The following is a 14,348-nucleotide window of genomic DNA, read 5'->3' on the forward strand; positions in this document are numbered from 1 at the left end:
TCGGGCGTGGGCTTCGGGACAAGTGCCCAGGCGCGCGGTCCCCCAGGACTTGGTCCCTGTACCCTGGAGAAGTTAGCCCTCCCTCTTTGGGTAGGGGGAGGCGGGCATCTCCCGCCTCCCGGGGGAGGAGAGGAGGGGAGGAGGGGAGGAGGGGAGGAGGAGAGGAGGGGAAGAAGGGAGGAGGGAGGAGCCCTGCGGGGCGTGTCGCGCGAGGGAGCGCCGCGCGCCCGGTGCGGCCCCCTAGGAAGTGGATTTGGCCGCTCCGGATCCTAGCCCGCTTCCAGGTTTTCTCCCGTCCCGGCCCTGCGTGCTCCCGCCCGTCTCCGGCCCCCCCGCCGCCCGCCCCCTCCCCTTGAGTGCCGCCCGCTGGGCCAAGTTTGCCGAGCGTCGCCGCGCACGCCGACCAGTCAATCAGCGGCGGAGCTGAGGAGGGCACAGCCGCGCGGCCGAGGGCAGAGTGAGCCGAGCTGAGCCAGGAGAGCGGACCGGCGCCGGGCAGCCTGAGCAGCGCGCAGCGAGCGCCCGCCGCCGCCCACGCCCTCCGCGGCCCCGGCGGCGCCTGCCACCTTCTCCTTCCCCGCGCCCCTGTCCTGCTGCCGGCCGGCGCGCCCCGTCCGCCGCCCCGCGGAGCCCGGAGCCCACCGGCCCGCGCCTCCGTTCCCGTGGGCCGCGCACCACCTCCACGCCCTCCTCCTTCTCCTCCTCCTCCCCCGGCCGGGCGCCTGGCACCGGGGACCGTTGCCTGACGCGCGAGGCCCAGCTCCACTTTTCTCCCCGCGTCTCCTCCTCCCGCTGCTCCCCCAACTCCTACCCCAACTCCTTCGCCCTCTCGCTCCGCTCGGGAGCCCCCGGCCCCGCACTCCTCGGCCCGCTCCCGCCACTCTCCCCCGGTCCCAGAGGTGGGAGCGCGTCGGCCCCGGCCCGCACCATGGCCCGGTTCGGCTTGCCCGCGCTTCTCTGCACCCTGGCCGTACTCTGCGCCGCGCTGCTGGCTGCCGAACCCAAGTCGAAAAGTTGCTCGGAAGTGCGACGGCTCTACGTGTCCAAAGGCTTCAACAAGAACGATGCCCCCACGCACGAGATCAACGGTAAGTGGGGACCCTCGGGAGGCGTGCGCGGAGGCAGGCGCCCCGGGGAAGGGGCCGCAGAGCCCCCCGCGCGGCCGCAGGTAGACCGAGGGGGGGGGAGTCATGGGCAGGCGGGAGAGAGCGCGAGAGCGAGCCCCGGCGCAGCGCGGCCCCCCGGGACTGCGAGTGGAGGGGCGCCGCCGACAGGCCGGGTGCCACCCCGAGTCTGCTCCCGCCCCGCCGTGTCTTCCCGGCCCCGGGGAGTCCCGAGGACTCTGGCCCGCAAAGTGCGTGTCACCGGCTCCCTTGCCTGTTCCGGGTTGAACTTATTGGGCTCCCCGCTTTGTTGTGTGGGTGACGAGAGGCTGGGAGGGCGTGAGGGTCGCCGGTGGTGTGTGTGTGTGTTGGGGGGAGAACAACCTACAGCTTGCCAGCTTCCCGGGGACGCCAAACGTGGAAGTCGAATGGAGGTTTCATTGATGTTCTTTAAAACACGCTCTCCCCGCCTCTCTTCCACCGCTGACGCGGATTAGGAGTTTTAGTAGCTCCAGCGGCTTTAGAAGTCGCCTTTAAAAAGCAAACGACTCTCCACTCCTCCAATCCCTGACTTTTGGGAACTCTCCTGCTTTCCGGAAGGTGCTGGACGGGAAGGGTACTTCCACCCCCCCCCCCTTTCTTTTTTTTCTCACCTCATTTTCAGGGTTAATTGCACATTCAATTACAAACCTTTGAAAGGACTGACTACAGGAAACCTGAATCGCAGTTTGGAGATGGTTATGCAAATGGAGAAGCCTTAGCCTGTGAAAAAGTTCACCGGATTTCGGCGTTGGGGGGTGCGTGGGGTGTTGGTGAAAGCCCTTCTTGGAGCGCTGGGGAGGCTGCTTTTCGGCGGGCGCCCTTCGCCCCCCCTCGCGAGGCCGGCGGCTGCCGGTCCACTCCGGGTCGCGCTCTCATTCGCGGAGGGCAACTGTTGCGCGCAGCCCCGCGGGCCGCGCTGGGGCCGGCGGCGGCGCAGGTAGCCCGTTCGCCCTGAGGGTTCAGAAAGAACCAAGAATCTAATTGGCTGCTGGCCAGCGTAACCTAACGGAGGAGAGAGAGCGAGAGAGCGCGTTTCGAGCCCCCGGGGGCCAAGCCTCCATTCCGAACCTTTCATGGAAGTGGGGAGAGCGCGCCTTTGCCTCTCGGTGCTGGTCACCCGGGTGGGGCGGGCAGGGGGCCGGCAGCCAGCAAAGGAAATACTGTAATTTTAACCAGGCGCTTCCAGAGGCTTAGGAAGACGTGGGGGTCATTTTTTGGAAGGGCTATTAATAACCTTGGAGATTAAGTGCAGTCATCAATTACATATAAATTACAAAGGTAATTGAGGGAAGTCGCTGGGCACTTTCCCAGTGTATTCGGCATCCGCCTAGAAATAGAACTCAAGAAATTGCAGGAGCAGCCTAGGAGCCCCGCTGCACCTTGGCCGTTATCAAATAACCCGCACACCACTGATTAGAGACTGTTTGCCCTTGAGCTGCCTGTCTTTTTGGGAACTCAAGTATGTCCTCACAGCGGCACGGTTTTATTGGTTGCGGAGCCCTGAAAAGCCCTCTTTCTTTCCCCTCTCCCTCCCGCCCCGCCAGAAAAAGTGAAGTGAACCAGCAGCCACTGAAGCTTGGGGGCTCCACAGGTCAGACCTGGGGTCTTTGTGCCCTGCACGGTTTGGGCTTGGGCCCAGCAGAGATGATTGGCGTGAAGGTTACAGTTGTCATTCCCACATTTTGAAGGGTTAGATGCAGCGATGCCCTTAATGGGAATGTGACAAGTTTTCATCTTCCGCTCCTGCAAACAATATGTGCCTTTGAGAGGGATTGGAGGCATTCAGGGAGTGGGTTGTGAAATCGCCCTCCCCACTTTCTCCAACTTGGCTCTGTGCAGGCTCCTCATGGCAGGACATCTTCCGCAGCCAGCATCTCAGGAAAAAAGGAAGTTTGAAGGGTGCTCAGGGACCGTGCTAGGTGTTCCCTTTGATTGCCCTGGTCGCCAGCAAACACCTGAGCGATATTGTTGCATATATATCTAACTGGATATTTTGCCCCCAAAGATAGGAGAGTTATTAGTGACCAGCAGCAGGAAATGGAAGCTAATGTGCTCACACCCAAAACATTTTATTCTTTTTGTCTTGTCCTTCATCTCCCTCCCAGGGCTGCTGCTTTTATTTCCCCTTTTGAATGACCTACTGGACTGCATTCTCCTGAGGAACAAAGGAAGTGCCTTTTTAGCTGGAATCCTTGGAAGACCACCAAGGACTTTAGCTCATGCCGTGCAATTTCGCACCACTTTCAACAATAACAAAAATGCATGACTGAATGGCTCAAAAATGTGGAGTGTTAGAGGCATTCATTTGAGCCTAGGACACTGTCACAACACAGACAGACCCAAGTAAATACCTTTAGACGGCCAGTATAGAAACGGGGTAATCTTTACCATCACCCTGGCCTGGCCAGATGCATACATTAGCCTTGTCTTCCCTGGGCTACACTTGGATAATTTTGGTCATTTTGGGGAACGTAGTCCATATAGTGACTTATATACAGCCCCTGTCTGAACTGCCAAGCACTTTCCGTGGCCAGGGGTGTGTGTGTGTGGTGGTGCTCGTGGTGGGAGATGATCTATTTTTTTTAACATATATGCAAAAAGTCCAGGATTGTTTTCCAGGCAAAGGGTCACAACGCCTGGGTCCCTAGTGCCAGGCTCAGCCCAAGTTTAAGGTTTTATTCCCGATGGCCTTGTACTTGCCTTCTAGATCTCTGAACAGGCTTTAAGAATACTGTGTTCTTAAGGAGGCCGGTCTTTTTAGATCATAATTAAGATAATTTGATGTGCCCTCGAGGGTGTAAGGGAGTACATCATGCTGACGGGGCTTCAGGACCCAGGCGAGGTCCCGCATAGCCTATCTGCTTGACACCCCCCCCCCCCGAACTTACCAAATAATGGGTAGATCAAAAGGGATCTTTAACACAAAGGATAGGTTTTTGTTAAGCTTTCAATGGGCATATCTTTTTGGAGCACCTACTATGAGCAGTATTCTGTGCTGGGCATCATGGAGGCAGCAGAAGTGCGAGGGGGGGGGCTTCCAGGTAGTAGGGAGACAAGCCATGCGTACACAGAATTGGAATGCGACGGGGAGTGGGAGAAGTACCATCCGAGTGGCACAGATGAAGAGTAAGGAGCTCCCGCCCACAGAGTTCCAAAGGAGAAGGGATTTAGGACCAGATTTTCAACTCGGGAATGCTAGTTCACTAGTGAAAAATAGTAATACTGATGATAATAGGAAATTTAAAAATCTAACCATTTTCATTGTGCCTCCCTTCCATAAAGACAGGGTTAGAGAGATGCAACAATTGGCATTTAATTTTTTTAATTTTTTAAAAAGTTTTTATTTAAGTAATCTCTGCATCCAACATGGGGCTCGAACTCATGACTGTGAGATCAGCAGTTATGTTCTCTACTGACTGAGCCAGCCAGGAGCCTCAACCATTGGGATTTTATTACTAATCTAATTTTTGCTGAAATTGTCTTTAAGTGTGAGGCAGTTGGTTAGGGATTTTTTTTTTAAAGATTTTATTTACTTATTTGGCAGACAGTGAGAGAACACAAGCAGGGGAGTGGTAGAGGGAGAAGCAGGCTTCCTGCTGTGCAGGGAGCCCGAAGCGCGGTTCAATCCCAGGACCCTGGGATCATGACCTGAGCCAAGAGCCACCCTGGCTCCCCTGGTTAGGGATGTTCTTAAGCCTGCCATAGGTCTCTTTCATAGGGACATTGAAGGATACCAAGGACAACTTTGTGTCATAGTTGTGATTTTGGAGGTTTTTTTTCCTTCTTTCTTGTTCCCATTCATGTTCATGAGCAATGTACTTGCAGACACACATATACACATATGTATGCCTCAAAGGATTCTGGGAATGACAAGCTATGTTAGGATTACGTGGCAAAAAGTGTATGTGTGTGTTGGAGAGGTAGGTATCCTTTCTGATACTGAGTTGATTATTGTATGTAAGACACAGCATATGTCCTCAAGATTTGCATTTCCTCTTTCCCACTTTAAGTAGGTGGGTTGGATTTTGCAGAGAACTTGTGATCTTCTATTCTGTTGGAATTCTCAGTTCGGCTCCCTGGGTTTTATTTAAGAAAGAGGGTCTAATTGAGCCGCAGGGCCTGTCAGTAGAGAGATTGTCCCAAGTAGTATTGGAACTACTTCCTGGACATGCTCAAAAAAGAACTTAATAAAAGTTCTGGCTTATGCAGCTCAATCTGTAGTTAGAACATACAAATATAAAATGTTTGATTCAGCATAATTACTATTTTCCTTTTTTATTTGACTCACATTGGGTTGCATGCAATTTCAGGATTAGCTGGAGACTAGACTGAGGAATGAAAAGGAAGTTTCTTGTTGTCTCTACAAGGGAAACAACATCAGCGTTAATCTAAATCAGTTGGAAGGGAGTCTCTGGCTCCCCAGTAACATTAACTGTTTTAGCACTGAGATTGTTCCCGCATATGTTCACAAAAAATGCTATTTGGCCTCAGGAAAAGAGCTTGTAGCTATTGGTTGCTTTCTCTGGACCTGGTCCTAAGCTAAGGGCTTTACATATTTCCTCGGTTAAAATCCACAACAACCATATGAAGTTAAAAGTATTGCTATCTTCATCATTTTCCTCATTTTATGAGACAAGGAAACAGATTCAAAGGGATTTGGAAATAGATTCACAGGCTCAGAGCTAGTGAATGGTAGAGGTGGGACCCGAACCCAGGTCTTCCTTGACCCAGAATAACAGTCTGTGCATTGTTGTACAGGTCACAGAGTGCCTCCCCAACACCCATGGAGGGCTGGCTTTAGAAATAGAAGCTACAGGAGGATCATTGACCAGCAAAAGACCATCCCAGCCCCGTTCTGATGCTATGATGGAGAGGAGCCAGTCCTGTCCTTTGCAGGCAAAGTGTTCATACTCAGCCACAGACAACCTAGTGTTAACAGTAGAAGGAATATAAATTGTATTTCCTGGGCCATGGGGGGCCGGTGATGGTTTCTGAGGAGGGGAGTGTAACATTAGTCATACTGTTTTAGGAAGAGAACTGGTACCCCTGTGAGTTAAGGGTCGGTGAGGTGGGGGAAGGAAGGCAGTGAGAGCTATCAGAAGGCTGTTTGAAGTACGCAGTTCTCTTTAAAAATTTTTTATTTTAATTCCAGCAGCGTGAACATACAGTGTTCTGTTTCAGGTGTACAATACAGTGACTCGACAGAAGTATGCAGTTCTTTTTTTTTTTTTTAAAGATTTTATTTATTTATTCGACAGAGATAGAGACAGCCAGCGAGAGAGGGAACACAAGCAGGGGGAGTGGGAGAGGAAGAAGCAGGCTCATAGCGGAGGAGCCTGATGTGGGGCTTGATCCCATAACGCCGGCATCACGCCCTGAGCTGAAGGCAGACGTTTAACCGCTGTGCCACCCAGGCGCCCCAGAAGTATGTAGTTCTTAACTGGTCTGCCTTCCTCTCGGCTTGTTACCCTCTCCGTCCGTGCTGGGTGGCCCCAGCTTCATTGCCTCATTGCAGTGCTTTGAATGGAGCCTTTCCTTTGCTTTGAGCTTCAGTGGCTCCAAGTATCACAAATGATACTTTCATTAAGTTACCTCTGAACTCCCCAGAGTTAACGTGCCCTCCTCCTCCTCATTCTTTGCTTGAATCAGATCGATGGTCTTTGCACGGAACTGTCTCGTGTTGTAGTTAATTGTGCGTGCAGGCACCTATGTGCCTTCTCAACTGTAAGCAACTCGAGGCCAGAGCTGGCAGCCCCTGGTGTTTTGAGGATGAAGTGCAAGAGCTCAAGGCAATATTTGGGAAATGCGCGCCTGGTGGGAGGTGGGGGATGACATAGACAATTCTCTGCCAGGATCCCAGTGCCATAATGGGGTTTACGCTGCCTTAATGATAGATTGTCATCCCATGGTCTCTTGCTCCTCTGGGAATCTTTTGGAGCTAAACATTCCGAAGTGAAATAAATTTAGAGTAAATCTCCGTGATTAGTTGGTATAGCATATAATAAATGTTTTTATTCTTTTTTGGGGGGGGGTGGAGGACTCGTCTTAACCACTTCATTAATAACCACTTCATTAATAACTATAGGAATTTTTCAGCAAGATTCAGAATTGTTTTTCTTCTTGCTCTGAGGTCTACTTCTTTAAGGAATAGATAACTGAGACTTCCGTGTTAGGCAATTGGGAGCAAATTTAGAAGAGTAATTTAGCACATCAGATTTGGCATGGAGAGCTGTTCAGGGCGCATTGGTTAACTTTTACAAAATAAAATCTGAAGTTTATTGTCTTTACCAAGCAGAACACAGGCTTAAGGATATCAGAATATTTTATATAAGCAGACCCATGAAAGCGTGCACAGGTAAGAATGAGCATTTTCAATTCCACTTGGCTAAGCATCTGTTGCTTACTACAGAGAACATGAAAGTGCAGAAAATTCATGAAGCGATTCCATCCTGGAGGTAATTTGAAATGTTATATTTAAGTTCTGATGCATTTAATTCAGCAATCTGGTGGGAGAGAAAAATCAAAGCGATCCATCAGCCAGGTATTCAACTTTTGAAAAAGAAACTCTAACAAATGTTAGAAATTAGGAAAAAAATTGAATGGAAGAGTTACCAAAAAAAAAAAAAAAAGTCAATAACCTCCAGGAAGCCTGGAAACTATGTAAAAACATCTTATTGGAAGCCCAGATAAATGTGTGCCAGACATCAAAAAGACCAGCTGCTTGGGGGAAGAAAAAAAGAAGCCGGCATGACTAACTGGCAGAGTAAAGAGGCTACTTCAGGGGAAAAGGAATCTTTCACAAAATGGAAAGAGCTTCGGCCAGGAGGAGAGGGGGAAGGCCATGGGGTACGGCAGGGCAGGTACAGACTAGAAAGTGAGCGAGCCGAAGGAATTGGAGGTGCACCTTGCAAGGGATTTGAAAGAAGGCCCGTGTGAGGATAATGGGGAAGAGGGTGGGCTAAGTGAGTCCAGCCTATCAGAGGAAAAGCAGGATGTCTTCTTTAAGGGGAAACCATGCCTGATTAACCTCTCCGAGTCCTTTTTGTTTTTTGTGTTTTTTTTTAAGATTTTATTTATTTGACAGAGACAGCACACAAGCAGGGGGAGTGGGAGAGGGAGAAGCAGGCTTCCTGCTGAGCAGGGAGCCTGATGCCTGGCTCGATCCCAGGACTCCTGGGATCACGACCTGAGCCGAAGGCAGATGCTTAACGAGTGAGCTACCCAGGAGCCCCAACCTCTCCGAGTTCTTGGAGAGAAAAGAAGTGGATGCAGGGAAACAGGCAGAGATAGTTTAGGCTTTCACGAATTATGCAATGGGATTCCAAGGCAAAGAATATTCAGAAAATGCATTTCCTTTGGAATAGGTGGGGGATGTTGGTTTACTGTGGAAAGAAGAAAATGGGAGAAACCCCATTGTCCTTGATGGAGTAGTTTTTACATTGAGAGGACGTGGTTTTCTGGAAGGGACAGTCCTAGCTTAACCCTGACAGATTTGTTGTCTGATACCTTTGCTCAGGTTCTTTCTCATTTGTCTGAAAAATGGGAGCAGGGGTGTGAGAATGCGGTATTAGATCAGGGATTGTCGACCCTGGCCACACCTTAGGGTCACCTGGAGAGCTTTTAAAATCTAATGGCTGGGCACCACCCCAGACCAATTAAACCGCCCTTTCTGGCAGTGGGGCTAGGTCACGATCATTTTTAAAAGCTCCCCAGGGGTCCCAGTGAGCAGCCATGGTTGAGAACAACTGCCCTAGATTACATCTGAGTCCCTTCCATTTCTGAGATTCTACGGTTCTAAATTTTCCAGTGAAATTCATCATGAAGTATTGGCTCAGAAGGGAGCTTTAATTTAGATGCAGTGCATGCTCATTTTAATTTTGGTTAACTTGGAATTAAGAGGAAGGTCTGCTGAACTTGGAAAAAAATATTTTTTTCATCAAGATGCAAGTGGCACAGCCTGTGATGCTTCGCTGTGGGTAGAGAAGTAAGCCTAGGCCATTGAGAGTACTTTGGAGAGCATTAGAAAGGAATCCAGTCTTGCTTGTCGTTTATAAAGCGTCAGTGTGCTAGGTGATATTTCTTCCCTTTCTCTTTATTGGGAAAATAAAAAAGATCTCTTTATCCCTTACTTTAATGTCCTCTTTGCCATGTGTTTATTCTCTTCAAGTATCTTATCAAGAAATAGAAGTACAGTAAATCCCTAGGCTTCTGGCCGGCACAGCCATCCAGAACACAGCTGGGAATGTGGAAGTAAGCAGAAAAGCTACATGATGGAAACAGCTGTCATAAAGTCCGTGCATTCTACTCGGAGACAAGGCCTTTGGGAGTTTATCATCAGCAATCAATGAGTGAATAGCTCTTCTATCAAGACAGCAAAATGCTAGGTGCTTGGGATTCAGAGGTTTAAAATGAGTCAGGCTTTTGAGGTGCTTGCGTTCCAATCGCGTGGATGAAGAGAAGATAGAACGGTTATCTGGCTGCCCAGTCCCTGGCCGATGAGAGGTAGCCAGTAGTGCTGGTGGGGGAGTGGAGGGGTCACGGGGGGGATGGTTTTAGAGGCAGGCAAGACTTGACATCTGGGAGAAGTTGAGAGTGAAACTTGGTGGGGGTGGCCAGAAGCTGAGCGGAAGACCCAGGACTTGCTGATCTTGGCAGTTCCTTTCCGTTCCTTGAGCACTTCTAGGATGGGCAATGCTCAGAGGCCGCTCCCTAACCCCTGAGGGCACGAGGATTTTTCAGGGCAGTATTAAATAATGGTGTGTAGTATCGTTAAATAGAGTAGACTTTAGAAAGAGTAGACCTTTTTGAAATCCAAACTTGCTCTTGAAAGAGGAACGTTCAGTTCACGTACACATTCACCCCTGCAGGGCACCTAGTTTTCCAGTGCTGGATCGATAAGGAGTCAAGTCTATGTGTCACTTTGTCCTTTTCTTAAAGAAGTTAAAGGCTGTATATTATTAATTCAGTGGCTTATTCACTTCAGAGCTTTTGGTTGGTGATCTCGTTCCTCCACACGTTCTCTTCTAAGTCCTCTAGAACATCCAAGTTCCTTTTGGTTTCTTAATGATGTTACTGGCTGCCACGCTCTGCCTGGGACACGGGCATTCTGACATGAAGTCGCAAGAGGCAAGAGCTGGTTTGTGGTTAGAGGGGACAGGTTTAAATATTTGAATATTGATTTCCCTTTTAAACATTTACCAAACTGAGTAAATGGGTAATGGTAATTAAAGAAGCATTTGAAGTTAAGGATAGGAGAACACACATTGCGTGGTCCTTGTCTTTGACTATGTGCCTTATTTGAACCTTAAGAAAAAAGCCCTTCTTTGCCTCGTCATGCCCGATCTGAGGCCATGTATCTCCAGTTTCTGTCATACTGCAAGTGTTTGAGCCACGTTTGTGGTTTGAAGATAAGTTCGAGCGTGCTTTTCGACTTTTGTATATTTCGAATATTTCTTTTTGTCTCTTTTCAGTGAACTCATGTGAAGCTATTTATTTTCAAATTTCTGCATTCAGTCCTAGACCCCTAAATAAGAAAGGGCGAAAGGCAGAATCCTCTTTTTACACTTAGAGCAGAGCGTTCCTTCTTGCTCGGGGGCGGGAGCAGAGTACCTCATGTGGTTTGTTTTATTTTTTTTTTATTTTTATTTTTTTATTTTTATTTATTTATTTTAAAGCATTCTTTTTTTTTTAAGATTTTATTTATTTATTTGACAGAGATAGAGACAGCCAGCGAGAGAGGGAACACAAGCAGGGGGAGTGGGAGAGGAAGAAGCAGGCTCCCAGCGGAGGAGACTGATGTGGGGCTCGATCCCAGATCGCCGGGATCACACCCTGAGCCGAAGGCAGACGCTTAACCGCTGTGCCACCCAGGCGCCCCTCATGTGGTTTGTTTTAATCCTGGTGGACCAACGGTTGCTTCTTACGTCGTCTGTTCCAGAAGTCAGGGGGATCTCCGCTGCACCTGCCGAGGTGCGCTTAGAAAAGCGAGGCTGCTTTTGCTCCTGTCCTTGCTTCCAGCTTTCTACTGGTGCTCACTTCCCACTGCTGCCTCAGGAGGCTGGGGGCAGGCCCTGGGCAGGCTTGGTGTCTTCGTCTAGTCTACCTCAAGGTCACCTGGCCTCGCTTCATCCCAGCCCTCCTTTTCATTCTAGTCCTTTCTTCTCCCAGCTGCCCTGTCCGTTGGCTTTCACAAGCCTCTTTAAGCCTGGCTTCTTTCTTCTGTGCAGGGCTTCTGGGCTCCAAGGAAAGGACTGGAAAGTGGTGCCTTTTGGACTACAGAACTTTCCTTCATCTTCCAAAGCCTTGACATGGGCATCCCAGCAAGCCTTAAGCCACAGGACTTTTTTGTTTTTTTCCCCCCTTCAGTGATTGTTTCTATCCTACCACAGAGTTTGTCTCCATTTGCCTTTTCAGCCTGGTGTTTGGTTAGAGACGAAAACAAAGCGCCGTGTCCTTGCAGACTGCAGTGTAAAGCATGTGGTTAACAGTTGCTACTTGCAATGGTCCAGTCTGAGTGGGAGTATCATTTTTCTTGGCAGTCACTTCACAGAAAGTCCTGCTTCTTTGGTGCCAGAATAAGCAGTCATTACATTCCTTACAATTTATAGTCAAATTATTATCTGCTATTGTTAAAATTGCCTTAATTATAGAATATTTCCCCATGCTAAGATCCTAAATTGCAAAACAAGACAACTTTTCAGTGGTGTACTTTGAGAAACTGTGCTTCGGAATCACTCCCTGGCTAGGGCGTTGGAGGCTCTGAGGAGGAATAGTGTTTTGTGTTGATGGGGAGATTTTTTTTTTATAAGGGGAGCAGTGCAGGAGGCTCCCTTTAGACTGAATTTGAACCAAAGGCCCCCGGTTGGCTGCTTTGGTTACTGTTTTGCCTCGTTTTCCCCCAGTTTGGAACTAACTTTTTCTCTTTCCTGCCCCTTCAGGTCCGATGGGCCTAGACACTCTGGGAAGAAGGCTCTGCTGATTGATCACTAAGCAGTGTGGCAATCTTAGAAGATGGCCTTGTATCTGTCCAGTTAGAGGGCAAACAAGGAAGTCACAGTCTTCCAAAATAAGGGACTGTGTCCGTTTTCTTGTGATCTGAACAAAGAGTCAGGAGACGGGGCTGGGAAGCGGCTTCTGTAGAGTCGCCCTTCCATAAGCTCTACCTTTGGACGCTGCTTTCAAGATGTATCCAGAACCTGTCCTCCTCTTACCACCAGCGCGGCTACTGTTCTGGCCTCCTTTCCCATCCCCTCTTCCCCTGCCCAGTCTGTCTCAGCACACAGCCAGTGCCATCCTTTTCTGTTGACCCTGACTCAGACCATGTCATTTCTCTCCTCAGAACGCTCCAGGGGCTCCCCTTGCCATCCGGAGGGAAAGCCAAAACTTCCGAGGCCTTATGCGGTCTGCTCATGGGCCCCTCCCATGCCAGCCCACATTGTCTTCTTTTCTGTCATTCCCCCCAACCCCCCCACCCCTATGCTGGTCTCTCTTTTCCTTTGCCCTTATCCTCGGTGCCTAGAACACTGCTCCCAGATAGCAGCAGGGCTCACTCAAATCTTTTGGGGCTTTGCTTACCTATTTTATTTCCTCAACCGAGAAGCCCTTCCTGACCTCTCTGTAAAGTTGAACTCGCCCAACACACTTCGTCCCTCTCCTCTGCTTTATTCTTTGCAGTTGGATAACTATTTCCAAGGAGAAGCCCTTGGTCGTGGGAATGGTGATGAGGGTGAAACACAGTTTTCTTGAGCATTTCTCCCCGTAGGGCTCTTCTCATCTCCCAGGAGTAGTGCTTTTAGACACCATGATGAGGACCCCCACTAGATAGGCAAATGGCCAGGGTCTTGTTTCTGTCATTGGGCTCTGAGGTGAATTCTGGAGTACTTGGTGCAGCAGTGCAGAGGAGATGGGCTAAGTTAGTGAGCCTTACATGGGGCACTCTTCTCTGGCACTAGACCGCAGCCATCATTTCAAGGATTGGGATTCCATGGGCACTGCAAAATGCAAAGTGAACTCCTGTGTCCTTTTTTTCTGTACTCGGAGTGGTCTGCAGAGAACCGCCCCAGTACTGGGAGTACTAAAGCCTCGAGGATCCTGGGAAAGTGTGGCGTCCACTTTTATGCCCATAGAGACCACAGAAATAATCGGTGTTTTTTGAATGATGAGTGGCTCAAAATGAAGCCCTCTGGTGCAGCAGTGATTGTTACAGAACTCTGGTTCAGCAAAATATGGACCAGATGCACCTGTCAATTGATAGCAAACTTCCAGCCCTCCCCAAGCCTGTAGTAATGGTGACCAATATGCAGAGGTTGCCCAGAGGGGAGGAAGGCAAGGCGCTGGCTTGGGGAGATAAGATTCTAAGCAAATATAGTCCCAGCAGTAAATTTGGGAAGGAGCATCCCCGCCATTCACCTCAGCTCTGAGAACAGGGCTTTCTCCATTTTAAGAAAGATGGGTTTTCAAATTACGTATTTTTTTTTTTTTTTAAGTAGTCTCCATGCCTAGCATGGAGCCCAACTCGGGGCTTGAACTCACAACCCTGAGATCAAGACCTGAGCTGAGATCAAGAGTCAACACTTAACCAACTGAGCCACACAGGTGCCCCTCAGATGACTTGTTTTTAAAATCGAAATATGATTGATATTTTATAAGTGTATTTTATACGTAATCTCTCTGCCCAACATGGGGCTCAAACTCAAAACCCTGAGATCAAGAGCCTCATGGTCAAAAAAAAAAAAAAAAAATCCACATGAGCCAGCCAGTTGCCCTGTGATATTTTTCAGAATTTTAGATTAATACTGTAAATGGGACCCTATTTTTGTTAGTTTGTTCAGAACCTTAAAGCCCTAATGAGGAACTGAGGCTTGGATTGTATATGGGCTTGACCTGGCAGGTTTACCCAGAGGGCCGTGAGGCATCATGAAATCCCAGTATTTTCAGTGTTTCCTGGTGACAAGCCAGTGTTTCTAGCCATCTTCTAATTCAGATCCGTCTAGTTTTGAAGGGCAGTCTGCATGGCAGTGACACAGAGAACTGACTGCACTGTAGTAAATTGGGGGCATATGTTTATACGCAAGGGCCAAGTCTTATTTGGACATGGAGATTAAAGTTGCCCTATTTTACTTTATTTAAGATTTTTTTTCAAGTAGGCTGTATACCCGACGTGGGGCTTGAACTTAGATCCTGTGATCGAGAATTGGCATGCTC

The 14,348-nt window shown here is 49.2% G+C and overlaps 1 protein-coding gene across 1 annotated transcript in view; it reads left to right on the plus strand.

Moving 5' to 3' along the window:
- The first annotated feature begins 387 nt into the window (after window positions 1-387).
- The window catches only part of GPC4 (glypican 4), a 101,933-nt gene continuing 87,972 nt past the window's right edge, over window positions 388-14,348 (plus strand). The window contains exon 1 of the mRNA XM_087859721.1: window positions 388-1,088. Coding sequence (XP_087715847.1) covers window positions 929-1,088 — 160 coding nt within the window. The 5' untranslated portion in view covers window positions 388-928. The remainder of the gene's footprint in view (window positions 1,089-14,348) is intronic.

The sequence above is a fragment of the Ursus americanus genome, chromosome X, assembly GCF_024610735.1.
Source record: "Ursus americanus isolate L20-20 chromosome X, mUrsAme1.1.p, whole genome shotgun sequence".
In the NCBI taxonomy this organism is placed as follows: domain Eukaryota; kingdom Metazoa; phylum Chordata; class Mammalia; order Carnivora; family Ursidae; genus Ursus; species Ursus americanus.